The 27,123-nt window shown below is 59.9% G+C and overlaps 1 protein-coding gene across 7 annotated transcripts in view; it reads left to right on the top strand.

Moving 5' to 3' along the window:
* Nucleotides 1-17,729, top strand: part of ARNT2 (aryl hydrocarbon receptor nuclear translocator 2) — a 149,513-nt gene extending 131,784 nt beyond the window's left edge. For 5 of the 7 annotated variants that reach the window (XM_081795824.1, XM_078449090.2, XM_078449092.2 and 2 more), the window contains 6 exons: nt 1,922-2,021; nt 5,454-5,592; nt 5,954-6,119; nt 12,264-12,400; nt 13,760-15,590; nt 15,733-17,729. In XM_081795824.1, coding sequence (XP_081651950.1) covers nt 1,922-2,021; nt 5,454-5,592; nt 5,954-6,119; nt 12,264-12,400; nt 13,760-13,858 — 641 coding nt within the window. In that variant the 3' untranslated portion in view covers nt 13,859-15,590; nt 15,733-17,729. Of the gene's footprint in view, nt 1-1,921; nt 2,022-5,453; nt 5,593-5,953; nt 6,120-12,263; nt 12,431-12,996; nt 13,661-13,759; nt 15,591-15,732 lie in introns of those variants that run through there. The other 2 variants (XM_078449095.2, XM_078449094.2) reach the window with 2 other exon arrangements.
* The last annotated feature ends 9,394 nt before the right edge of the window (nt 17,730-27,123 follow it).

The raw sequence follows: 27,123 nt of genomic DNA on the forward strand, positions 1-27,123 counted from the left end.
GCGGCAGGTTGAAAAAGCAGGAGTGTGAAGGACGAGGCACGCCGAGAGTCGGCGCGAATATTGTCGGAAGGTACAAAAGACACAAAGGGTAAATAAAAACCCGAATCGAACCCATTCAGCAAAGATCTAGGTGCATCCTGGGTTGGGGGTCCTACACAGACGTTTCCCGTCGGCACGTGCTGGTTTTTTTTCTCTGGTGTTTATGGAGAAACCCAGCTTCCCGTGGGTCTAAAGATAGCCACTCTTGAAAGGAGAAAAGGAGAAGCAGGAAGGAAGTCTCACAAGAAAAGACGAGGACATTTTTAGCAAATTGCAGGATACTCAGAAAAAAAGCGAACGGGTAAGGAAGCGTGAACATCACGAACGATAAACTAAGCTGGTGTTCAGGGGCCCCTGACCAGCAACTCCCGATTGACGTGCTGCCGAAATACGCCGTAGCCCAAACGACATGACGTGAAACCCTTTAACCCGGAGGAGTGGGGGTGTGGTGCCCTCGGAGGCAGCTAAGAGCCGTGGGCCAAGATGGTTGTCTTCTTTTTTTAAAGTTTATTTATTTTAAGAGAGAGAGAGAGAGAGACTGGGGGCGCGGGGGCAGAGAGAGGGAGACAGAGAATCCCAAGCAGGCTCCACACTGTCCCCGCAGAGCCCCGCGCGGGGCTCGATCTCACGAACCGTGAGGTCATGACCTGAGTCGACACCAAGTCGGATGCCTAACCGACTGGGCCACCCGGGCGCCCCGCTGAGATGGCTAACTTCTACAGATACGATGCAGATACGGGCTGGACCCGAAGGTGAAGGTACATGTGTCATGAGCCTCGGAACACGGGAAAACCAAAATAAGCAGGAACACGAGAAAATCCTGACAGAGCCAGATTTTGCAGCGGTCAAGCAGGTCAAAGCCACAGAGCGAAAAAGGACGCAGAAGACTGAATGATAAAACCGAACATCTTTACATACCTGTGTCCACGTATAATCTCGTACCCTACAAACGTCTTAGAGCGCTTAGGAAAAAATGCGTTTCTCATTTACCCAAACCACCCAAACCCCTAAGTGCGTAAGAAAATAACAGCTTACATTGAGTGGATGGTCACAAGTCCCTGGGGCACCTGTCTCCTGAAACCTTTAGCCCCTCTCCACCTGCGGACCGGTCAGAGGCACCCACGTAGGAGTCCAAGCCCCTCCGTGCTGTGGGGTTTTCGCTGCAGCAAAGGAAACGGACCCAGAAGCTGCCCAGTGCCTCGGTTTATCGGCCCGTCACAGAGGTAGTCGGCGCGTGGTCAAGGAAGCCCGCCCTCTCCGCCCCAGGTCCGCGAGCCCGCGTGTCCATCCCTGCTCATGTCCGCCCAGTGGGGGACCCCCCCCCAACTCTGCGTGTCCCCCCCCCCACCTCCCAGGCCACAGATGGGTACAGGCGAGGGGTCTGTCGAGGCACGAAATAATTGCCCTGTAACTAACTTTAACTTCCCTTATCCCGGTGTCTCGTGGGTGGGCCGGCAGGTGTGTGGAAATAACACGTGTGGGAGTTTCGAGACTGCAGGGAAAGGAGCCAGGTCACAGGTGCAAGGCCACGCCTGTGACAAGCAGGGCGGCGCTGGGGTCCACGCTCAGGGAGTTGGGGCCACTGCCCCGCGCTTCCTCCGTGGGCTTGGGAGGAAACTGTCCGAGGAGGAGCTTCCTTCCGTTGGTTCTTTCCATCGTCCCGACCCTCGGGAAGGGCCCGCCCTCCGGCAGCGTGTGACCCAGCCCGGGTGTTGGAGGACGGCCCGTGCTCTCGTGCACAGAGAAGGTGTGTGCGGCCGGACGGCCGGGATGCGTCCTGCTCGAGGACACCTGTCCTTCGCCTGCTCCCCGGCTGCCCCCTGCGTCCTATAGTCTGGAGGGCAGGGAGCCCTTGACCGTGACCTTGCCCTGCCTTTCCTAGCGGAGAAGAAGATGATGACTTCAGCCTCTGCGGCGGGAACCCAGCAGATCTACTCCCAGGGAAGCCCGTTCCCCCCCGGACACTCGGGGAAGGCCTTCAGGTACGTGCTGGGAGGGGGCCAGGGGCGGGGGATGCCCCTCACAGGGAAGCCCTGGGTCTCAGAGCTCGGCCCCGTGCACGGCGAATGCTGCAAACACCAGTTAGGGGCTGCTGCCCTCTGGGCCCTGGGCCGGGCCGGGGTTCTGGTGGCTCTGGTCCTGCCCCGGGAGCGCCCAACGTGTTGCTATTAGATGCATTGCTATCGCCGGCTGGGGAAGGAGGGTCGGGGACTGGGAAGAACGGCCAGAAGAGAGACGGGCTGCCCGCAGGAGGGTGTGTGGGTCCTACGTGCACCCACCAAACATCCAGCTCTCGAGGAGAACGGTCCCAGGCCCAAGCCCAGGCGGGCAGAGGTCCCCATACAGCCCGGCCACCGGGTGACTTGGCCAGAGCCCAAGGGAGCGTCAGGTGCAGGCAGGGACCGGGACCGGGCAGGTGGCACTGACCGCCCCGGGGGAGGGGGCCCTGCCAGGAACCTGCCCTCACGAAGGAGGCGCAGGCTCACGCTTCCCCACTGGGCCGCGGACGGACCTGGAGAAGCAGCTCAGAGCCGACCCCAGGGTAGCAGGCTGAGATCCCGCGGTGGCCGCGGCCCGCCCTTCAGCGGGGTGTTCTGGATGCAGCCTGCTCCGGGGCTCTGGGGAGCGGCTCCCCGGTCCGGACAAGAAGGCGGCCGAGCCAGCTGCTCCTGAGCCTTCGTCACCGCCGGCCGCCCCTCCCCGCAGCACAGTGCAGGAGGCTCCAGACTCCTCTCCTGCCGCGGGGTTACGTGCCCCCCCCCCCCCCCGCTCTCGGCACACGGTGACGGCCACAGTTCCGTGCCAGGCTCTGCACCACTCCCAGCCCGGGCAGGCGCTCACCGAGTCCTGGCGACACTTGCCGCCTGTCCCTCTGTACAAGGGGCGGCGGGGAGGGAGCAGAGGCCAGAGGTGAGGAGCGGCCAGGCCTAGGTAGCACATCCGGCGAAGGCCTGGCCGGCTCCTGAGCCGAGCCTGGAAGCCAAGGTCAGCTTGTCACTCGATGGGGCGATGGGGCACGCAGGCCTCGGGAATGTGCCGAGCAAAGCCTGGGTGGCGGGAGAGGCTTCGAGTCTGGGGGAAACAGGAGGGGACCGCGGAGGCCTTGAATACCATGCTAGGGAGCTGGAGGGGAGAGACTTGGGGAAATGGGTCTGGGAGAAAGTCGGGGGCGGTGTGTCGGGGGAGAGTGGAAAGTGAGGCTGGAGATGGTTCTTAGGACAGATGGTCCAGCTTGGGATGCTGAGCTGGGCTGAGGCTGTTGTCATAGAAGCAGAAGTTGGAGGGCAGTTACGGAGGAGAGGCAGGCTGGCGGTGTGGGAAAGGAGTCAGGGGAAGGCGCCAGCCCCTGTGCAGAGCCTGGCATCGGGAGGCATTTACTCACTGCTCATCTATGGAGTGGATGGATGGGTGGATGAAGAAGGGATGGAGGGAGGGAGGGAAGGAGGGATGGAGGGATGATGGAGGGAGGGAGGGAGGAAGGGAAAGAAGGAGGGAAGGAGGGAGGGATGATGGAGGGAGGGAGGGAGAGAGGAAGGGAAGGAGGGAGGGAGGGAGAGATGGAGGGATGATGGATGGAGGGGGGGAGGGAAGAAGGGAGGGAAAGGAGGGAGGGAGGGGGGAAGGAGGGATGATGGATGGAGGGAGAGAGGGAGGGAGGGAAGGAGGGAGGGAGGGAGAGATGGAGGGATGATGGATGGAGGGGGGGAGGGAAAGACGGAGGGGTGGAGGGATGATGGATGGAGGGAGAGAGGGAGGAAGGGAAGGAGGGAGGGAGGGAAGGAGGGATGGAGGGATGATGGAGGGAGGGAGGAAGGGAAAGAAGGAGGGAGGGAGGGAGGGATGATGGATGGAGGGAGGGAGAGAGGAAGGGAAGGAGGGAGGGAGGGAGAGATGGAGGGATGATGGATAGAGGGAGGGAGGGAAGAAGGGAGGGAAAGGAGGGAGGGAGGGGGGAAGGAGGGATGATGGATGGAGGGAGAGAAGGAGGGAGGGAGGGGGGAAGGAGGGATGATGGATGGAGAGAGGGAGGAAGGGAGGGAAGGGAGGGAGGGGGGGGCAAAGAGGGATGATGGATGGAGGGAGGGAGGGAGGGAGGAAAGGAGGGAGGGTTGGATGGATGCTCATGAGGCCTTAACCCTGTGGAATGGGCTGAATTTCCTGTAAATCTAAGGGGCCCGCGCTCGTTTGAGGGGGAAGAGTGTGGGGCGAATGGCAGAGGTGGCCCTGAGCCCTAGCACAGTGGCCTTGCTGCACATGCCCAAGCGTGTCCTCACCCCAAGTCCTGCCGTGGTGCTGCCGGCCTTGGCCCCGGCCCGTGTGTTCCGAGACAGGGGCCTCTGGGGAGGGCCGGGCACGGGGCCGGCCCTCCTCTGCCAGCCCCCTCCCGGGGGTGGCGGGGTGGGGGAGAGGCCCCTGTAAAGAACCGGGATCAGAAAAGGCCTTCTGAGGCCGCCTGGGAAAGGGGCCTTGTGTGTGAAGTGACGAAGTGTTTTATGGGGGACGGGAACGATGTCCCCTCGTCACGGCCAGGACCGGAGGGCTCTGATGTTCTCCGGGGCTCCCTGGCTGGAGGGGAACCGGATGGCATAGAAGAAAGACTAACTCATGAGTAACGTTGTCCCCTCGCTTCTCTACTGGTCTGTAAACTGCCTTTCTTCAAAACCCACCAGAGCCTTCCGTGGTTAGCCCCGTCCCCCTCCCCCGACTCCCCCCTGGGCCCCCAGCGCTCTGGCCCGAGAGCGGAGCCAGGAGGAAGGGCCTGAAGGGAGACAGCAGTCTCTGGCCACCTTCCGGTCTTTAATGAGCTTATTGTATAATCGGAGTGGCTGGAAAAAGCTCTGGGCAGCAGCGTCTGCCTGCAGGGGCCATGGGGCCGTGGGGATGCGCCCCCTGTGACACACACACAGCAGGCGTGGGGGGTCGTGAGGAGTGAGGGGGGCGGCGGGGAAGTGTGCTCTGGGGGTTGGGCGAGGCCCCCCCCCGTCCCCCCCAGCAAGCTTTCACTCACAGGCTCTCTGTTCACTGGGAACCAGCCGACAGCCTGCGGCCCGTTTGCTGAATCCTCAGCCCCGTGGGCGTCCCCTAAGGGACACATTAACCAGAGCACAGAGCAGCCATCCACTCCGGGCTGATTTTCCTTCTAAGGAGCCGCCCCCTCAGAATCTTCTGCGGGGAGCAAGAGACACACGGGTGGGGTCTGGGCCGCGGGGAAGAGAGAGCAGGGGGCTCTCTGCTGGGGCCAAAGAGGCAGAGTGCAGCGGTGACGGGCTGGGGGCCTTTTTGTCCCGTGACGTGCTGCCCTGGAGAGACAGACGGACGGACAGAGGCCGCACGTGGGATTGAACAGGAGGCCCAGGGACCCGCGTCGCGGGCGAGGGGTCTCCCGGGGACAAAAGCGATGTCGTCTCTCGTAGCTCTTCCGTGGTCCACGTGCCTGGTGTGAATGACATCCAGTCCTCCTCGTCAACGGGCCAGAACATGTCCCAAATCTCCCGACAGCTGAACCAGAGTCAGGTGGCGTGGACAGGGAGCCGGCCGCCCTTTCCCGGACAGGTACGGGCCTCAGTGAGGGCGTTGCCCCGGGTGCCAGGCTGCTGGGAGCCCCCGGCCCTGGGACACGCCCAGCCCCCTGGTAGTCGCCATGAGGCGGGTGTCCACTGTGGAGTCCGCCGAGCCCAGCGCCCCGAGAGCCCCGCTCACTGCGGGACTGGGGGCAGGTTCAACCAGACCCGCCCCAGAGACGCGGGGCCCAAGTCCTGCAGTTCCTGGGCCCACACACGCTGGCCCGATCCCAGGCTCGTGCCCAGTTGGCCAGGAGGGCCATGGGGAGTCACCGTCGGCCACTGGGGTGGCAGCGACCCACCTGGGGCCTGCTGGTGACACCGCCCTCCTCTCTGCTTTGTCCTGATTGTAGCAAATCCCTTCCCAGTCTGGCAAGACTCAGTCATCTCCCTTTGGGATTGGAACGAGCCACACGTACCCAGCAGACCCCTCTTCCTACAGCCCTCTCTCCAGCCCAGCTACGTCCTCGCCCAGCGGGAACGCCTACTCCAGTCTCGCCAGCAGGACTCCGGGGTTCGGTAGGTGGGGCGTGAGGGCGGGAATTCCCAGGGGAGCCGGCAGAGTGCTTTCTGCACATCCCGAGTTCGGGGGACCGAGCCCCCAGCTCCCAGAGCCCTGGGACCAGGTCTGGAGGTTTCCAAGCGCCTCCTGTCCAGCTCTGGGGGTCCGGTGGTATTCCTAAGACACTGGCTGCTTGGGTCTTGGCTTTGTGGGGTGACTGGCATTTCCAAGGCCCTGGGACTACATTCCTGTGTGCCGCTGCGTTCTGAGAGCTGTTTCAGCCCTTTTCGGTCCTTGGCAAGGAGTTTCAGGTGCCCCACGTCAAAAACACCATAACCTTGGTTTCAAACAGCCAGGGAACAGTCGTGAGGATGGCCAATTGTATAAAGACGTCGTGTGTGAATAAGAGGCACTGTGATGTTCTCTCTCTTGTTAATATGCAAAGAGGGGCCCCCTCCCACGTGAGAACACCTGTCCCAGCTCCTCAGGCCGTAAAGGGTTAAGTGGCCGCTCCTTCTGGTGTGAGTCCTGGGGGCCTTTGCTCCTGCTGTGTGGCTTGTGTGGCTGGTGTGGGCCGGGGCTCCGCTTCACATCAGGAGGGGCTGGGGAGGGGCCCGGGGCCCGGCCCAGCATCCTGAGCTGACGCCCGCCCGCCTTCTCACAGCGCGGTCACCGGTGACAGCCAATGACATGGCCCTCGGGGCGCCTTGCTGCTGATCGGGATTTCCATTCCAGGCCGGAAGCTCCCCTTTGCGCGTCTGTCGGCCTTAGGGACGAGGCCGTGTCCCTCGCCCGCACGCGGGGTCGTCCGCCGCGCCCCACGTCTTCTCCCACCCCCGCCACTCGCGGCCCCGCAGCCCCTGCGGCATGAGGTCGTGGGCGTGGCGTTTCGCAACCTCTTGGGGTCACTGCCGCGTGGCTGCAGCTCAGCTCTGCGGCCGTCCGTTCACTTGGAGCAGGTGCTCGTGTGGGGCCTCAAGCTCCCCCTGCCGGCTGGTTCCGCGCCGTTTCAGGAAGGACAGGCCCCGAGCCGCTGCTTTCCAGGCCCCCGGGCACCCAGCTCGGAAGCCACCCTGGTCCCCTCACCCTCACCTCCCGGTGGTCTCTGCCTCCGGCTCCGGCCCCTGGGGAGCGGTCCACACGCCTCACCCTGAAGGGGCCGGGGCAGACCAGGCCTGCAGGCACCCGGTGCTTCCTGGGAGACGGGAGGCCTGGCCCTCGGTGCGGCATCGAGGCCGGGAGACGCACGGGCACCGGGAGACGGGCAGGGCAGCTCTCTGGGGACAGCAGCCTCGGTGTGACACAGGCCCGGGGGGCCGCCGCGTCTGGAGGGTCAGGGGAGAGTGGGTGCTCGTCCTGGCAAGGCCACAGCAAAAACAGCGGGGGCCCCTGCGCTGCCCTGGCGATCTGGGCTCTGATCTCCACCTGGCAAATGCGGGCTCTGAGCTGTAGACGTAGATGAGACACGGGAGGGACACAGGCCCCGGGCTGAGGCCTCTGCACGACTCGACGGCCAAGAGCAGCCCCACACGGACGGGGCTCCGGGCTCAGCAGACGCCTCTGCATTGCGCTCACGCTCTCCTGCCCTCGGCGATCCCAGTGGGAGTCACGGCCGCGGCTGACTCTGGACGCTCTGTCTGCCCGGCACTCGGCACGCGAGAATCCTTCAGTGCTGCCGGTAGCCCTAAGGGGGAGATGCCTGATGGCTCCCATTTCACAGAGAAGTACACTGAGGCGCGGTGAGGCCCCCTCGGGCTCTGCTCACCAGCGTCTTCCGATCCGCTGTTCAGGGCGCCTTAGAATCGGGTGGGGATAGGTGTCCCTGCAGAGGTCTCTTGGTCTGTGTTAACGAGAGGGCCGGGACCCCCTTGGCAGGGTGCGTGGAGAGCGGTTTCCCGTGGCCTTCCCTCTGTCCCTCCTTTGCTGACGGTGACCCAGAGGGGGCCGTGGCGGGCTTGGAAGCCAGGCCCTGGGGAGGGGGACAGGAAGCTGAGGGGGAGCTTGGGACGGGGGTTGGTCTTGATGGGGGGGTGCCAGCACCATCCAGACGAGGCGCTCGCGGGGGCCGGCCAGCGGCTGGTGTGGGCAGGAGGCCCCAGCACAGGTGTGGGGGGCTGGGGGGCAGGCGGGGCGGGGCGGGGATGGGGGATGTGCAACGTGTCGGAGACCCATAGCTCTGCTCCAGGGGCTTCAGGGACACGGGGCCCATGGGGACGGGCTTCGGGCAGGGTCAGAGAGAAGAGGGTGTTCAAGGGGCTGGTGAACAAGGATGGGTGGTCCCGAGCACGGTGGGAGGGGTGCAGGGAAGAGAGCGGGAGAAGGGACAGAGCAGCCCCCACTAAGGCCAGACTCAGCAGTCATCGAATGAACCCAGGACTATGAGCCAGCCGCGTCTAGCCATGCAGTGGACACTCCCCCGGGCCCCGTGTGCGACCTGAGTGGCTTCCGGGCCCCCTCTGAGGGCGCAGGCCGGACGGCCGTGCGTGGGGCCTGCTGGTTGGGCCCGGAGGGCTCGCAGGCCCGCAGCCCCCCTGCCCACAGTACCCGGCTCAGCTGGTTGCCCGGGGCCGGATACCGGGGTCCCGACTGCCCTGTGTCACCGGCCAGAGCAGGCGAACTGACGGCCGGCACCCCTGGCGGCCGCTGTGACCAAGGTCTGGCACAAACAGGCCAGCGCTCCGGCGGGCTCCTCAGGATGGCCTGTGGACCGAGCTCCGACCTTGAACGGGAGAGCGGCCCTTCTGGGTTCTGGCACCTTCTACGAACCACACGCTCGTTTGCTCCCCGGGTTTCCCGGCATCTGCCCAAAACGCTCCCACCCTCGCGGGCCTGGTGACGCGCCCTGAGCTGCGCTGCCGATGCGTTTGCATTTCCAGAACTGGTTTCAGCTTCTGCTCAGCCTGGGTCTCACCCCGCCCGACGAGGAGGTCCAGACGCGGAACTGGAGCCACGTCCTGGGGGCCGACAGGTGCGAGCGTCACCTCCCCGTGGAGCTAAGCGGGAGGGGCGCGGTCCGGGTCCAGGCAGGACGCAGAAACCACACCAGCCACGGGAACCGGGACGCTCGGTATAAAGATCCTTAACTAAGAAGAGGCGGTGAAAGACGCGGCCTGAGGAAGACCGGTGCGGCCAACGTGGGCGCCAGCTTCCCGCTCAAAGAAGCGGGTTGCTCCTACGACCCAGGAATCCACGCGCTTCTCGAGGTTGTGAAGTTTGGTCTGGAAGCCCACCCGTTTGCCCGGATGGCAGCAGCCCGCAGCACGCTCTCCTTGGACCGCGGGGCTGGCGGGCTAGGAGCGGCCAGCCCCGCGTCACCCGGGAGGGGTCGCCTTGTAGTCACAGCACATCGTGGAGTCTGCCCGTCAACCCGCGCGGCTCGGGAAACGGTGTCTCAGTGGCAGAGGCTGGAAGAAAGAAGGTCCAACCCCCGGGCCTCCTGGCGGACGGCAGTGAGTCCCTCCTGCAGGTCACTGCCTGGGAGGGACCTCCCCCGGGAAGACCCCGCAACGGGAGGTCCGGCTTCCGCGTCCCCCCGACGCCGCCCGGCTCCCCTTGCAGCTGTCGGCACTCCTGGTGGCCTGGTCGCTCATCTGTCCTCCCCAGGGCACTGGCCAGTCTTGGTCACCACCGTGGCCCCAGCACTCCGCTCCGCGGCAGGTGCACGGTGGGTGTTGGATACAAACGCTCGGTTTACCAAGCGAGTGCACGGGGCGTCCGCGTCAGAACGGGGCTCCGGCATTCACAAGCCGGACGAGTCGGGCCAGTTCTTTCCCTGGCGTCTTAGAGCTTCGGTTTCCTTGTGTGGCAAAGGTGGGTAACGGGCCCGTGTCTTAGGATCAGAGGGAAGAGTAAGTGACACGGAGTGACTTTTCCCGTGGCGAACGTTTAAGAAGGAGCATTTTCTTTCCCGGCAGTTTAAGGATGTTTATTCTGAAATCCCGCGTCTGTCGTCAGCAGAACTACGCCGACCGTCCTGCAGCCTTCAGCCCCTGCCGCCTGGCCCGCCGCGGGGCGTCACGGGGCTGAGGCAGGAACGTGCATGGGTTTCATCACAAGCTGACGGTGGCCGGGACGCTTCAAATGGGAGGAGGAGGAGAGGGTGACGGGAGGTTCGGCCCTCTTTCCGCTCCTTTCCGTTCTTCTTTCCCTCCGCAAATACGTCCGGAAGTCTCCAGTATCGAGAACTGGGGGGACCCTCGGTGACGCGTGACCTGGGGCTGGGTCAGCGTAGTGGCGGCCCCGCCAGGAGGTGACGTGAGGCCACAGGCAGGCTGGCACCCGACGGGGCGCTGCGTTCAGGGACGCGGTGCAGGGGAGTGGACGTGAGCCGGAGGAGAGAGCCCACAGCCGTGCCTTCCCCGCCTGGAGGCTCTGAGGGGGAGAGAAGCTGGATTGTCGCACAGGGAGCCCGAGGCACCCCTCGGAGACTTAGACGTGGCCCCCAGGCCGGGCAGGTGATCCCGCAGCCGAGAGAAGCAGGGCTGTGCGCGTCCACCCACCGGACGCAGGTGTGGTGTCCTGACCGTCCGCGGCCTCCACCTGCGCCCCCTCCGCCCCGCGTCCGCTGCCAGGCGCCCTCACGTCGTGCACCCGTTGCCACGGCGGCTGCCTCGTATCTGGGCTCCTTTGCTCTCTGTGCGCTCGCCCTGGGCGGTGGGGCTCCCGGATGCACGGGGCTGTGCGGCCGCTCCCCTGCCTGCGAACCCCCGCGGGTCCCTGTCACCTGCACAGCGGGGGACCCGAGCCTGGGCCTGCCCTCCGGCTGGTCACACTCAGGGCCTTATCCCCAGAGCCGCCACTGGGTCCCCGGGCAGAACACGCCCTCCTCACGCCCACGTCTTTGCACAGATGGATCCCTGCGTCGGGGACGCTCTTCACCGTGCCTCCAAGCTCTGTGCCGTCAGCTCCTGCCCCTGGGAGATTTTCCTGCATGCGGGGACGGGTCAGGTGCCCTCCGAGAGCTGGCTTTGTCACTGTCGCACCCTGTCACGGCAGCCCCCGACTGCGTGGCCCTGCCTTTCTGTCCCCTCCCTGCCCTGCCGTGAGCTCCTCCAGGAGGGGCCGGCTTCCTGGCCTGGGTGCCTACCTGCAGGGAGCCGGGGTCAGGGCAGGAGCTCAGGACCAGCATATGGGGGGTGGGGGGGGGTAAGGTTAAGGCCGTAGCCGGAAGGAAAGATGGAAGGAATTGATTCACGGCGGGCAGAACCCCAGCAAGGACTCACTGTGATGGCAAAGTCCTGGGGCCTCCCGAACCGCGGTCCCTCCCCCTGAACACTTTGTGGGGTCGCCTGTGGTCAGTGTCGCCGCTGGAAAGGGCAGGATGGGGCCTGTCCTGCTACCCAGAGCCTGACGGAGAGCTCATTGCCTGCAACATGGCACCGAATGGTTTACAAGAGAGAACGTTCGAGGTGTTTCTTTTTTTTTTTTTTTAGCGTGCTCCCAGATAAACTGATCCTCTTAGGTTGAATCTTCAAAATATTTTAGACCGACTTCTGCTCGTTTTTCCTGCTTGGTTTTTCCATTGGGTGTTTGTTGTAAAGTGTAGACGGAGACAAGCTGCTCTCCGCACAAATTAACGTGCCGATTCCTGCAAAGAGGCCCATCTCCGGGTCTGAGCCGCGCCCCAGTGCCTTTGCTCACACGCCACCTGGAAACACTCAGGGATGAGCCAGCGGGGCCGTGGCTCGGGGCCCCCGTGGAAGGCCCTCGCGGCTTCAGCGCAGTGAGGTTGGCGGAAGGCAGGGCACGCTGAGCCGAAACTCTTCCTCGGGCAGAACCAGACTTTTCAGAGGACAGCCCGGGGGCTGCAGCGGCAGAGATGGCTTCTCCCTTCTCGGGGCTGCAGGGGGGCGGCCCGGGGTGGGGGTGGGGGCCCGGAGCCCGCAGACACGCCCCCCACCAAAGCTCCAGAGGGCACGGAGGGCTCCAGGACCGAGCCCCCGGTGCCCCTGCCGGTGCGCTCTGAGGGGACCCGCCCCCTGCACCGAGTGCTGGCGGTTGGCATCGACTTGCTACCCGTGGGTCGGTGCAAGCCGGAAGGGGACGGCGGCCGGCTCTGGACGGAGCGTGCCTTCCAGACGCGGGGGCCTCTGGGCCGTGGCAGGTCCGACGGAGCCGCGGCTCGGCCCTGAAGGCGGTGTCCTGTGCGTGGGCTCTTTCAGCTGAGAGCGGACAGAGCGGCGGGCAGTTCCAAGGGCGGCCCTCGGAGGTCTGGTCCCAGTGGCAGAGCCAGCACCACGGGCAGCAGAGCGGTGAGCAGCACCCCCACCAGCAGCCCGGTCAGACTGAAGTGTTCCAGGTAAATCGAGCGAGCACCGCCTTGTCGTAGGTACCGGCACCTTCTCTCTGCTTCCTTTCCCCTGCCCCCTGCCACAGCCCCGCCTGCTCCATAGAGACCTGAGTTCTGGCCCAGCCCCGGGGACGGGGGCCGGGAGCCCGGGCCTCCGCTGCCCTCTCTGGTCGGGGACACCCGGGCATCACGTAGCCGTCCGTCGTTGGAGACGCTCCCGGCCACGCCTCGTCCCCTAGCCCCGCGCGCCAGTGCTCTGCCCCCTTGGGGTTTTTCTGGGCCCATCTTCGGCCACAAGTTTCCCCGGGAGGAAGGTTCCAGATGGAGGCGTGAGCTGATTGGCTCCCCCTGAGCCCAGTGCTCGGCCCATCCCACGGGGCCCGCACGAGGAAGAAGCACCGAGGCGCCTTCCGTTGTGCCCGGAGCTTCCAGGTCTGCCCTGCAGAGCACGGATGCGCAGGAAGCACGTGGGGGGAGGGACTTGAGACCCCCCCCGGCCCGTAACCCCCCTCCCGAGGGGGCTCTCTCCTCGTCCCCAGCGCCTCTCCCACCCAGCCGAGCGACACCTTCGCAGACAGGGGTCTAGAACCCAGATGTCCCTCTAGGTCTCCAGAGGGGCAGCGTTCTGACCTCCTTCCTCCTTCCTTACGCCGCACAGCAGCCGCGTGGCGCAGAATTCCCCAACCCGGCTCTTTGTGGTCGCGAGGCTAAAAAGAATTCTTGGTCAAATAAGCGCGTGAAACGCTGGTTAAGCAAAGTTGTTCGGTTTCTTGACCGCAGGACTTATCAGAGGCTTTTATTATACTAATGAAGACTGAGGCTATTTTAGGCGGTAGGCGGAGTGCGTATGCCTTGTTCCCCACAACCGCTCGTCCACACGGTCCTTTTCTCCCAGAGCGTCTCACGGGCCAAGAACTTGAGAGAACACGCCTTGGGAAATTTTCCACAGGGGATTGAAATACTGGCTATGCCCATTGTCTGGATGGGCACTCTGAGGCCGGCCGAACTCGAAGGGCCTGTTACAAGTGAAGCTTCAGGAGGCAGGCGTTTGGCCCCGCCCCCGGAACACGCACAGCCTTGCTCCGGGCCCTGATAGGTTCACCCCACCGATGGGCTCCTGTGCGCCCTCCGTCCTGGCTTTACATACACGCGGGTTATGTCCTGAGGCTCGGTTTACCTGCTGGGATGACCCCGCCCCCCCAGGGGGTAGCGGCTTCCGGGTGTGGACATCTGAGGCCCCCCTGAGACCCCTGGGCTGCCCCAAGGAAGGTGAGCGTGAGGGGGAGCGGCAGGCTGGGCTCCTGGGACACGCAGGTGCCCAGGAGGGGGAGCTGACCGCCCTCGGCCTTCTCTTCTCCCCTCCCGCAGGACATGCTGCCCATGCCCGGAGACCCGACCCAGGGGACCGGCAACTATAACATCGAGGACTTCGCGGACCTGGGCATGTTCCCGCCCTTCTCCGAGTAGCGGCGGGCAGAGTGCGGCTGGCGCTGGGCGGCGTGGCTCCTGTCGTGACCGCGCCACCCACGCGGGCGGGGCCCCCCCGCACCCTGCTTGCCCCGCCCGCCCCGCCACGGTCCCCCCCAGCAGAAAGCGTCTCACCCCCGTGCTCCTCCCCTGCACAGCGCCTCTCCGCTCTGGCCCCCAGCCCGGGGCCACCGACCAGGAGCCCCGGTAGCCGTCGGGGGGCTGGTTGTATTTATTGTACTTTGTGTGTGCTTGGGAGGTGAGCCGACTGGGCGCCGGGAGTCTGGTTGTGAATAATCTCCTAGTAGACGGTTTTCGCCTATAAAACGTTCACCTGCAGTCCAGAGTGAGTGTCCGGGGCCTGCCCAGGCCTCAGGAATTGGGTCTCTTCCCGCCTTTAACCGCCGTGGGTGGGCGGGCTCGGGTGCGGGGAAGGGAGGCCAGCAGGACGCCTGGCCTGTGTTCTCCGCGCTGGGCCCGAGCAGGCGGGGACCCAGGGCCGGACGCCAGCTCCCCTGCCCCCAGCTCAGCGGCGCCCCGACTGGAGCGAGCTTGGCCCGGGGTCCCGGTGCCCGGCTGCGGTTCCACAGCCTCGCCAGGAGTCCTGGCCGGGAGCCCGCTCGCTTTAATGCGCCGGGCTTCTGAGAGGAAGCGGCCGCCTCCTCTTCCAGGAGGCCCCGAGGACCTGGCTGCCTGGTGAGCGCACGCCCTCGTCCCCCCACCAGGCCAGCGCCTCTGGGGCTGCAGAGCCCTGGGCCTTATGTGGAGGAGCGAGCGGGGAGGCGGGACGCCCAGGCCCCCTCGTCCCGTGCCCTGCCGTGCGGGCCTGCTCCCCCAGGACCGGCCCTGGCGGCCACGTTGCATCAGTGACCTGGAGGGGGCTCAGGTGCGGACCCGCACGGGAGCAGGAACGCAACCCACCAGGCCCCTGAGCCTTCTCTCCTCGGCCGGCTGGGGGGCCGTGGTGTCTGGGGAGGGACAGGGTGCAGGTCTGTGAGGCAGGAGGCTGGGGCTCCCGCTCCGATTCTGCCACACTCTCCCCGGGGCCCCGAATTCCTCAGGTGGTCTCAGGACGCGAAGAAGAGCCCACTTCTGGAAACTTCTGCTGGCTGACTGAGCCGTGGTCCCTGGCTGGCTGTGTTTCCCCGTCTTTGCTGACCTCGCCCCCTCCCACGCCCTGTGCGCACAGAGGCAGGCTCTCTGAGCCTCTCCTGTCCTCTTCGTGACAGCCACGCCTGGCCCCACCGTCCCGTGGGCCCCCTGCCTCCCACCCCCGGGAAAGCCCTGCGTCCCTCCCAGGGTCCCTCAGGCAGCCCTGCTCAGGCACCTGCCTCGGACACAACCCACGTGTCCCTCCCCTGGGATTCCGGAAGGCCAGGCCGAGTGGAGCAGGGTCTCAGCTGCCTGAGAGCAGAGTGGGCCCGGCGTGCAGGACGGGGCCGGGAGGAGTGTCTGCGCTGACCTGTGCGAGCTGGGCCTTAAACGCCAGCCCCGCCCGGTGTCCGTCAGGGATCCGCGTGGCCTGTCTTGCTTGGAGATGCAACAGCCCAATGTGGGTAGAATAGCTTTGGCGAGCAGCCAGCTCTGGGTGATCCTGGTTCCTAGACTCTGGGTTCACACTCACTCAGCAGTTTCTCGAGCAGCTTTAACCCCTTTGTGTATAGCGGTGATTGATGATTGAGTACCGGGTTTAGGCACACCGGGGTCATTTTACCCTCCACACACCCTCACCGTGCCAGACCCAGAGATGGGGACAGGTGCCAGACCGCCGGGGGGTGGTGAGGGGCAGGTGCCAGACCTGGGGGGGGGGGGGGGGACAGGTGCCAGACCCAGAGATGGGGACAGGTGCCAGACCTGGGGGTGGTGAGGGGCAGGTGCCAGACTAGAGTGGGGGGCTTCCCAGGGCTCACCCTGCCCGGGGCCGCCTCTGCCTCCAAGCCTGAGCCGACCCCGAGCCGTGCGTGTGTAATGTTTTCTGAGAAAGGCACAAAAAGGGCTTTTGGATCCAAGAGCGGTTGCTCTGTGAAACGAAAACAGACTTTTTGTGGCCTTTAGCCTGTGAGTTTGGCAGAATCGGGAATTTCGTATTTGTTCCTTCTGTTTTCTGGAGGGAACTAGGGGATTCTCTGGGCTGCGCACGTCAGGGGGGCACGCCAGCTGTGACCTGGGGCCACGCTGGACGCGGAGGGGACGCGGAGGGGACGCGGGAGAGGCAGAGCAGCCTTGCCCCGGCGGCCTTCCGTCCTCTTCTGTCCCCACACCAGGGCCTAGGGTGTAGGCTGCCGCGGTCCGGGTCCGGCAGGCGAGGCCAGAGGGGCCTGAAAGCCAGTGTCATGCAGAATGTCATGACTCAGGAGGCGCGGCCTCCCCTCCCCCCGCCCCCCATCCCGCATCGTCCCAGGGGCGCCCACAGGGAGCCTGACCGCGGTCCGATGGGCCAGCCTGAGCTCTGCGTCCTCTCTCCTCCACCTCCCGCTTTCTGGTTGTGATTCTTGGAAGCCATCATGTGGCCAATGGGAAAACAGGACTGGAAGGATCTCGTGCCCCAGAGACTCTTCCCCCAAGGAATCTTGAGGCCGGCCAGGGTAAGAGTTGGAGCCCTACAGGGCCTCACTGTCCGGCTTGGGAACAGGCCCGTCCAGCCAGCAGGGGACCGAGCGAGGCCCCGGCCCAGACGCCTCTCCCTCGGCAGACGCGGCCCAGCCTGGGCTGGGGCTTCGGCCGTGACTCGCTCTGCCGCTCGCACCTCCTCTCCCCTGTGAGACCTTCCCGGGCTCCCCCACGGAGCGGGCCAGGCCGTGGCTGCCTGCGTCTTGCGGGAGGACACGAAGCAGCCACGTCGAGGCTCAACCGGGACTTGGCTGGTGACTGTGGCCGTGGCTAGGGAGGTTCTAGAACACTACGGATGTGTCACTAGGGAGCTGGTTTTGTTTCTAGCTATGGCGTCAGGGAGTGACAGAGCCGTCACAAACGTCACGTTCTTCCTCTGCTCCCCGATGTATTCAATCCAGCCCCTTTGCTGTTTCGTGAATACCGTGCAGAGAGTTGGCGGGGATGGGGCGGGGAGCGGTTCTCTTAGTCGGAACTTACATCAGGGAGCATGGACTCCGGTAAAGAGACGGTGTCTCCCCCATTTAGCCACATGTGACACAAGGGATGGGGCAGGTCCCAGGAAAGTGAGTACCGGTCCCTGAGCGCATCAGCACCTGGGGGCAGGGACCGCGACAGCCACTCCCCTGGCCCGCCTGCTCCCTGATGGTTGTGACCCGTCTCCGAGCAAGACCGAGCCTGCTGCCTCGCGGACGCTCTAGCGAGTCACGAGTCAGGACAGAAGTGCCAGAAACTACGAGTTTGGTCAGTACTTGCCAAGGGGGCCCGTTGTCTCCTCCCTCCGCCACATCCCCACCCCGCCTCGTGTACTAGGGGGCCACGAGCCACCTGGCTGTCCACCTGTTATCGACGGCCGGGGGTCTGGGACAACGTGGAGAGGCAGCGCACCGCGGGGCAGGCACCTGTCCACTTCTAGAGTGCCTGGGTCTGGTGGCCAAGGCTGGTTCGGCGGTCCGGCCACCGGCCAGAGCCCGCGTGGGCGGCACCGACCGTGAAGACCAGGGCTCGCTGGGCCAGGCCTCTTCCTTCATAGACGAGGGCTTCTCAGACGGGCGTCCGTGGACAAGTCGAGCACTTAATCGTTTCTCTTGTAGCCTTTCTTCTTATGGATGTGAGCCGTGCTGTGGATAAATCATCGTTTGTATTTCTTGAATGTTCTCTATGACTAACGGTTATTGAGTTGGTTGTGTATATGTGTAACTAATGTAACTGCCTTTTAAAATTTCATTACAATAAAAATGACTTTGCTCTGAACCGTGAACAGCGCAGGCCAACTTTGTGATTGAGCAGTTCGCGGAACCTTCCCGTGGACGTTGGGACGTGCCCGGGGTCACGCCTCTTCCTTAGGGGTGTGTTTGTGTCACAGCCGGCACAGGGCCGGAGAGCTTTGGGCAACGGAGGGACCCTTCCTGGGGCCTTAGCTACCTAGGAGAGGAGGGGAAAAGAACCACTCTCCTTGCCTGTTAGACGAGGCTTTCTAGAAGCCTGTCTGTAAGTGGTGTATTTGCTCCTCGTTACAAACCTGTGCTGTGTGATTATTACTCCCAGTTTGTGGATTGCAGAACTGGGCTGAGAGCAGTCACGTGGCGTACCTGAGAACCCGAGGGAAGAAATGACAAACCCAGGATTTCACAGGCCCCACTCCGAGCCCTGGACACGTTGTCCTCTCCACACACTCATTATTGCTTTTTAAAATTCTGCCAAACTTAGGGCGCCTGGGTGGCTCAGTCGGTTAAGCGTCCGACTTCAGCTCAGGTCACGATCTCACTGTCCATGGGTTTGAGCCCCGCGTCGGGCTCTGTGCTGACTGCTCAGAGCCCGAAGCCTGTTTCGGATTCTGTGTCTCCCTCTCTCTCTGACCCTCCCCCGTTCATGCTCTGTCTCTCTCTGTCTCAAAAATAAATAAATATTAAAAAAAAAATTAAAAAAAAATAAAATAAAATTCTCCCAAACTTTAGTATTTTACTATACCCAAGCCTCTAGTAAATACTTACACATTCTAACGTTTCTCTGCTGAGAGACGACTGTGTGGGGTCTAGCAAAATGGCGGCCTGAAATCATTTAAAACTTTTCCATCAGACATCCAGCGTTCCCATTTTTTTTACAACTTTATTGAACGATTATTGATAACAAAATAAACTGCATGTGTTTACGGCCTAAATGGGAGAAGATTTGGTGATCTTGAGTTAGGCGTGGATTTCTTAGATACTGCACCTAAAAAGCATGATCTATAAAAGAATAAAATTATAAAGTGGACTTCATAAAAAATTCAAAACCTTTGCCTTCCAAGGACACTGTTAGGAGCGTGAAAAGATCCTCCATTGCCGGGGAGGAAACATGTGCAAGCCCTGTATCTGACAAAGGATTTGTATCCAAACTATGTAAAGAACCCTTATGACTAATTAAACAGGTCAGTGCAAAACAGGCAATAAATTTGAACAGACACGTCACCAAAGGAGATACATGGGGGGGAAATAAAAACCTAAATAATGGCGAGGGTCGTTAGTCATCCGGGAAATGCCATCCCGATCCCCCGGGCCGTTAGAATGGTTAAAATTTAAACAGATTGATGACAGCAAGCGTCCAGTGTGTGGGGCCCCGAGACACCCCCACACGCGTGCCGAGCGCCACGGCCCCTTTGCACAATAGTTTGGCAGTCTTGTATAAAGCTAACGCACACGCGCACCACATGGCCTGGTCTTGCCACATCTAGGTCCTTACTTGCCCAGGGGACGTGAAAACACGTTTCCGCACAGAGACGTCAGTAGGAATTTTCACCGCAGCTGTATGTGTACTAAGAACCAAAACCAACCCCGCTTGATGTCCAGTGGGGGTGACTATGTCCACACGGCAGCACGCTACCCAGCGACAAAACAGAGCGAAGTGTTGGTACGAGCAACCACGGAGACCCGCGTAAACAGCACGCAGAGTAAAAGAAGCCAGGTACAAATGTACCGCGTGATTCCATGTATATGAAATTCTGGGAGAGACTCCTCCACGGGACAGGAAGCAGGCCGGTGGTTCTGGGGCTGGGAGAGGGGCTGGGGAGGAAGAGAGGAGGTGACCGGGAAGCTCTAGATTGGACTGGTGGCCGCAAAGGTCTATGCAGCTCACGAAACCTTCACTCTTCACCGAAGGTGGGTGCTTTCATTACGTTGTGTATAGTTATGTCTAAGTTGGTATAAAAATAATCGCGGGAGAGGTTTTTTGTGTAATCTGACAAGGTGGTCCCAGATTTCCTACGGAAGAAAAAAAGAAATAATAGCCAATAAATGTCATTGACATTTATTATTTTTTTAATGTTTTATTTATTCTTTAGAGAGACAGAGACAGAGCGTGAGCAGGGGACGGGCAGAGAGAGAGGGAGGCACAGAATCTGAAGCAGACTCCAGGCTCCGAGCCATCAGCACAGAGCCCGATGCAGGGCTCGAACTCGCGGACCGTGAGATCATGACCTGAGCCGAAGTCGGGCGCTTAACCGACTGTGCCACCCAGGCACCCCTTTTTTTTTTCATTTTTTAAAATATTTTATTTGTTTTTGAGAGAGGAATGAGACATTTGAAGAAGGGCAGGAGAGGAAGAGGAGGAGGAGGAAAACAGAGCATTCTGGCTTCCAGGCACCTGGAGGCTTCATAATGAAAAGTGTGGCTTTGGCACAGATACAGAAGGCTAGATCAGGAAGAACGTTCAGAAAGGGGTTGTGGTTTGGGAGAGTCACGGGGGCCGGGCAGACTCCCAGGGAACACTGGCAGGAAACCCGCAGGAAGCAGACATTTTATCCTTGTGTTTCACTACGTACAAAATACGGTTCGCAGAGAACAAATCCCACGGGGATGACAATACCTGAATGGTGGAAGGCGATGTATGCAGGGGTGCTGGGGGACTCAGTCGGTTGGGCGTCCGACTTCTACTCAGGTCAGAATCTCGAGGTCCGCGGGTTCGAGCCCCATGTCAGGTTTTGTGCTGACGGCTCGGAGTCTGGAGCCTGCTTCTGATTCTGTGTCTCCCTCTGTCTCTGCCCCTCCCCTACTCATGCTCTGTCTCTCAAAAATAAATAAATAAAAATGAATAAATAAATAAATAAGCATTTAAACAAATGTAAAAGACAGCCAATAAACTTATAGAAAATGCGTGCCATTTATATTTTATATGCCCAACGGAGTGGTAATTGGGCAGAGTATTCAGAATATATGAAGGATTTATTAAAATCGATAAGAAAAACACAACGGGCACATGAGCAAAGGGTTTGAACTGTCCGTTCATAAAACTCAAATGGCATTAAATACATCAGAAGAAGTTGAGCCTTCCTAGTAACTGAGGGAAACACGAGATTAAAGCAAGTTCGTTACATCCTCAGATTTACGAAGTCTGATCAACACAGTTGTCATTGAGGACGTGGGGGGAGAGGGGGCCTTCCCTTGTTGGTGGGAGACGGGGCGGCTGCCCAGGAGACTGTTAGGCAGTGTCTCTGCAGGTCAAAGATGCAGGAGACCTCCGAGTCGGCGACCCCAACTCCAAGCCTTTGGCACCAGCGCGAGAGGACCAGGGAAAAGGAGACCGTGGGGCTGTGTGTGACAGTGAAAAGCGAGGCAGTCTAACCGTATCTCAGAGGAGCAGGGGGGACACTCGGTCACACAAAGGAATACGCTTCAGACCATCACGTGGTCTCCTTGCAAACAGGGCACTGAATTCACATTTTTATAACTCAGGGCCATCGCGTATTTTACGCATAAATAGAGAAGTAGTTAAAGAGTTAAAAAAAAAAAAAAAAGTCTCATGGACCGACCGATGGGGGCAACTCTGGATGGAGAGGGCGAGGAGCCGGTGGGACTGTGGAGTTTGCACGGTCGAGTTCGTCTTCACACAGATTAAGAAAGAAAAGAGAGGGCGGCGTGGATCAGAAATAGAGGGAAGAAGGATCTGAAGGGTTATGGCCAACTGTTCAACAGCTGGTGTCGTCTTGGCAGTGAGCATGGGGGACACTGTTACCCTTTTCTCAGAGTTGCTGTGTTATGGAAATATTTAATAATTGCAAATAAATCAGGAAGCGTGAAAACAGCTACTTCATCTCAGGAAAATGCAAATTAAAGTAACAACGTGACGGCATTTCTCAGCCCCAACTGCATCCACCAAAGCACAAAAGAACACTTAACACCCGTCCTTGTGGCAGGCACAGAGGCACGGAAAGAATCTTCTGACATGTTTTTGGTAGAAATGTACGTGTTTTTACAACTTACTGTGACAGTGTCTTTTATATTTTTGAATGTTTATTTACTTTTGAGGGAGAGAGAGAGGCAGAGACAGAGTGGGAGCAAGGAAGGGGCAGGGGGAGAGGGAGACACAGAATCCGAAGCAGGCTCCAGGCTCTGAGCCGTCAGCACAGAGCCCGACGCAGGGCCCGAACCCATGAACCATGGGAGATCATGACCTGAGCGGAAGTCGGACGCTTAACCGACGGAGCCACCCAGGCGCCCCGAGTGACAGTGTCTTTTACTTGAAAATAAACCCATCTCTGGCCCGGCTGTCTCCATTCTCGACATCCTTCCTGGTGAAATAAAAGCCTTGAAACACTCAAGTGTGTGTGTGAGAACGCTTATGGCACAGTATTTCGCAGTGGGAGAAAAGCGGTAGATGGAGGCAGGGCCCCCGATAGACGAATGGATGGCCCAGCTGGGGAACGCTTTCCCATGACATACAAATGGCATCACCTCCGTATGCAAACAGATACAAAACAACACCACTTTCGGCCCAACAGTTGTGACCCCGTTTTCCTGCAAACTCTCTCCAGCCTGTTTTCGGTAAACGCCTTTGTGACAACGGCCACCTGTGAGACACGGGGCTGGGGCTGCCCGGGGAAGACGCGCCCCGTCCGTAGAAAGCCCAGTCCTAGGGGAGAGAGACGAGCAAACAGATAGGACATTCCAGAACGTGCTAAGGGTTCAGGCAGAGGCCCCCATCCCACACCAACGCCCGACCGGGAGACGGAGCCGGCACGAAGGGCTGAACAGCATGGAAGGGTGTGCCTTGCTTGACCTTGACCTTGACCGAACCAACAGGGCCCAGACGGGGGACCCATCAGCCGGGGAGCCTCCCCGCTGGGATCGCAGCTTGTGGGCTCAGCCTTTTCAGGAAACAGTGGGTTCTCATTTCCAAGCCCAAGACCCTTAAAAGTCCTGAGCGGGTCTGCCGCCCTCAGAGGACACGGGCCGGGCTGGCAAGCAGGGACACGGCACTGCCCCGTGGCAGTGTGGCAGCAGGAGAGCTCCTGACAGCACGAGCCACGTCCACTCACTTGTCTCGGGGACCTCCACACGCCATGCGGCTGCCACGTCATCGCTGCGGCCGTGGCTGAGCGGAAGCTGGGCCGCAGAGCCACAAGCATGGGCCACAGCAGGCCAGGCAGCCCCGGAAACTGTCCCTGTCCCCGTGAGTTCACGGTGGCCGGTGGGGGCTCAGAAGAGGTTTCCGGGAGGGGTCAGCCCCGACTCCGCAGGCCGTGGTTCTGGGACACGGGGAGGGGGAAGGCCGCGGGAGTTGGGGTGTACACACGTGCCTGTGGCCGGGGAGGCCGGGGAGGCCGGGGAGAGGCTGGGCTCTGGAGGTCGTGGGCACAAGCGCCCCCTCTCTGGGACCTCCGAGCTTTGCCCCCGTGTATCTGTTTTCCCTTGTCGTGTATGTGGGGAGGAGAAGGCGTCTACCAGAGCCAGATCCACAGTCTGTCCCAGGGAGGGACCTGCAGGGACGCCCAAGCGTGTAGGCCGTTCTTGTCACCGAACAAGACAGCTCCTCGGTGCCTGGGCCAGTGGCCGAGCGGTGGAGCACCTGGGACAGAAAACCTGAAGTTACAAGAGAAAGACAGGCGAGGAGGCTGTGTGGCCGGGGCCCCGATGGGAATGCTGGTCCCCGAGGACCCTGGGCCGGCCTGGCTCCCAGAGAACCGGGCCTCAGGATGACAGGAGAAGGTGACAAGGAAGTCACAGGACACGGGCTGGGTTGGGAGGGTGCTGCCCCTCCGAGGAGACCGCAGACGCCCCTGAGCTCCATCCCACTGGTGGACAAGCCACCGGGCGGCCCCCCTGCCCGCTCTCTCTCTCCGGCTCTCTCTGACTCCGTCTCTGTTAGGACTGTCCTCGGCCACCGGGCTCCGCCCTGCCGGCACTCGAGTCACTGTCACAGGAACGTTTTTCTTAGGTTCTGCTTCCAAAAAAGCCAACCTCAGCACCTCACACCCTGAATGGAGCAAAACAAAGAATTAAAAACATGTGAACACCTCATCGTTCTAGCAGAAACGACATACAAAGAAGATGCCTTTTAAAGAGCTATGGGTACCGGGGGCCTGGGGGGCTCAGGTCAGGATCTCGTGGTTCGTAGGTTCGAGCCCCGCGTCGGGCTCCGTGCCGACGGCTCAGAGCCTGGAGTCTGCTTCGGATTCTGTGTCTCCCTCTCTCTGCCCCTCCCCTGCTCACGCTCTGTCTCTCTGTCTCTTAAAAATAAATTAAACATCAGGAAAAAAAGAGCTACACATACAAAAAAAATGAGCCTTTACCTGTCAATGAAAACAAGTGGATATTGTTAGTGATCTTTCGTACTGGAGACGGGACAGCATGATGCCCTCAAAGATCCCAAATTTCCCCCAGGAAAAGTAGCTCATCCCAGTTTACCCGGGACTTTCCCCGTGGTAGCCGTGTAAGTCCCACATCCCGAAAGCAAACAAAACGAGGCCACATGCTCACCCACCCGGGACCCCAACATTTGCTGGCCGTGAAGGCAGAGCCCGTTGGCAGGAAGGAAGACATCGGCGGGATTTCGTAAGGCCGCAGACGGCTGGAGCCGGACGGGATTTCGGTGATAACCCGGAGCCCGGAGCTGCATTCTTAGGTAACAGACAGGGAAAGGGGGTCCAGAAGTTCACGTGGATCTTGCTTTGTTTCCCAGAAGCTTTAGCAACAGAAGAATGCTCTTCTGGGCCATGGCTGTGGGGATGACCGAGGTCAAGCACCGGACCCACACAGATCCCGCGAGGAGTTGGCGGGAGGGGTTCTCTATGCCCCCAGCAACTCAGCAGCAATCATTCCTTGAATGTCCAGACACACATTGTTTTGGTTTTTTAAGATTTTACTTTTTTAGGTCATGTCTACATCCAATGTGGGGCTTCAACCCACAACCCTGAGATCAAGAGTCACATCCTGCCCCCACGGAGCTGGCCAGGTGCCCCCACATTGCATGTTAGTTGGTTTTTGGCTTTTGGGGTTTTTTTTGAGATAAATTCACATACCATACAATGTGCCATGTTGAATTGTACAACTCACTTAAAAGGCTAAAAATAATACATCGTACAAGTCAGTGGTTTTAGTCCATAAACAAGCTTGTGCGACCATTGGCACCATCAACTCCAGACCTCATCGCCCCACAAGCAAACCCGTCCCCCCTCTAGTCCCTCCTCCCCTCAACTCCTACGACCGCTCGCCTCCTTCGTGAGTCTGGGGTTTGCCTCTTCCGGGCAGCGCACACAGACGGCGTCATGTGGCGTGAGGCCATCACTCCGAGCCTCTCTCCGGCTCCCCCCATGCCGCGGCGTGTCCCTGCTTTAGCCCTCGTATTGCCACATAATATCCCTTGTGTGAACACAGCGCTGTGTATTTATCCATTCATCAGTTGGTGGCCGTTTGGGGTTGTTTCCACTTTTCGAACGTTACGGATAATGCGGTGACGAGCACGTGTTCATTTGCACGAACACGAAGAGCGGAGCTGCGGGCTCACGTGGAAAGTCCACGGTCAACCTTCTGAGGAACCGCCAGACCCGTTTCCAAACGGCTGCCCCACTTTACGGCCGTGTCCCCGTGTCTCCCTCATGCACACCTGTTATCATCTGTCTTCGTATTTATAACCACCCTAGCGGGCGTCAGGAGCTATCTCGCTGTGGGTTTTGTTTGCATTCTCTTGATGGCCCAGGATGTTAAATGTCTTCACCTGTATTTAACGTCCATTTGTCCGTCTACTTTGGAGACATGTCTATTCGGATCCTTTGCCCATTTTTAAATTGGATTACAGAAAACCTTGGATCGTGAGGAACTTGTTCTACGAGGGTTCCGCAAGAGGATCAAACGTTTCTAATAAATTTAACCCTGATAAACAAGCCGTGTCTTGTGATACGAGGCGTATGCGATGTCACATGATCACAACGGAGCCAATGGTTCTTTCTCTCTCTCTCTCTCACTGTGGGATTGTGGGTGATTGTGTCCCATGCTCGGATGCTCGGTCTCAGGCCGTGGCGTTTGGCAGAAATCTGTGATTTTTCAGCACGTTGGAAGGTGCCCGTAACTGGCACTCGTGTATTTTTTGTCACTTCCAAGCACCTGTGGACAGTCCTTTGCTTCTGCATCCAAGAGGGAGCTTAGGAACGCTTTGCTCATTCCAGGTCAGGCTGCCTGCTGATACAGACCCTTTCCTCTGCTGCCTTATTGCCAGTTATATTCGATACAGTCTATGACAAGAGTTTAGTAATACTGTACTGTAGTCAACAGCCGTTAGTGACGGTGAAAGTCGTCCTCCACAGTGACCCTCCTCTCTCTCTTGTCTCCCTCACACCAGCCACGAAGGTTTTTGAAGGTAAGTGCTGGTTAATTTGTTTATTTTTCTTTATATTTTGTATTTTCTTTATTATTTTGTATTAGATGACAGTATTGTAATCGTTTTTAGATGGATATTTTTGGCTTGTGCAACGAATCATCCGAGTTTCCATTATTTCTTATGGGGAACTCCGCTTTGATGTACGAGTGCTTTGGATTACAAGCGTGTTTCCGGAACGAATTGTGCTTGCAAACCGAGGTTTTACTGTAATTGTTTTTTTGTAATTGAGTTGTAAGACTTAGTGATGCCTTCTTAGCCATGAGTCCTTTATTAGATACATGCCTTGCAACCACCTTCTTCCATTCTGCGGGTTGACTTCTTACTTTCCTTATGGTGTATCCTTTGAGGCACAAAGGTTTTTAATTTTGACGACGTCCAATTTACTTTTTGTGGCTGTTATTTGTGCTTGTGGGGTTATAGCTAAGAAACTGGCATCTATTCCAAGGTCCCAGAGACTGACACCTGTTTGCTTCTAAGCGTAGCACTTGGGTCTTTGGTCCATTTTGAGTTAACTTTTGCATGTGAGGTAGGAGTCCAAATTTGTCCTTTTGCCTGTAGAAATCCAGACATCCCAGCGCTATTTGCTAAATAGGCCACTGTCCTCCCGGACAGTGGACCCCTGGCCAGTGGACCCTGCAGGAAAGAAATGGACCGGCGACGTGAGGACTCCTTTCTGGCCTCTCCATTTCATCCCGTCGGTCTCCGTGTGCGTACTTAGCCCAGTACCACAGTCTTGATTGCTATAGTTCTTGATTTCTATAGCTTTTGAAATCGGGAAGTGTGGATTCTCCAGGTCTGTTTCTCCTAAGGACAGCTTGGCTACTGGGGTCCCGTGCATTTCTAGACGAACGAATGAATTTATGAATAGGAATGTGAATGTCTAGGCACACGAATAGGGGTGAATTTTGGAATCGGCTTGTCCCGCTGCAAAAAGGGCAGACACTCATCTGTTGATCCACTTGGGGATTTATCCTTAACAGTAGTAGGTCTTACAATCCACGAACACGAGACTCTATTCATCCATG

This window comes from Panthera onca, chromosome B3 (assembly GCF_046562875.1).
Source record: "Panthera onca isolate mPanOnc1 chromosome B3, mPanOnc1 haplotype 2, whole genome shotgun sequence".
Classification (NCBI taxonomy): domain Eukaryota; kingdom Metazoa; phylum Chordata; class Mammalia; order Carnivora; family Felidae; genus Panthera; species Panthera onca.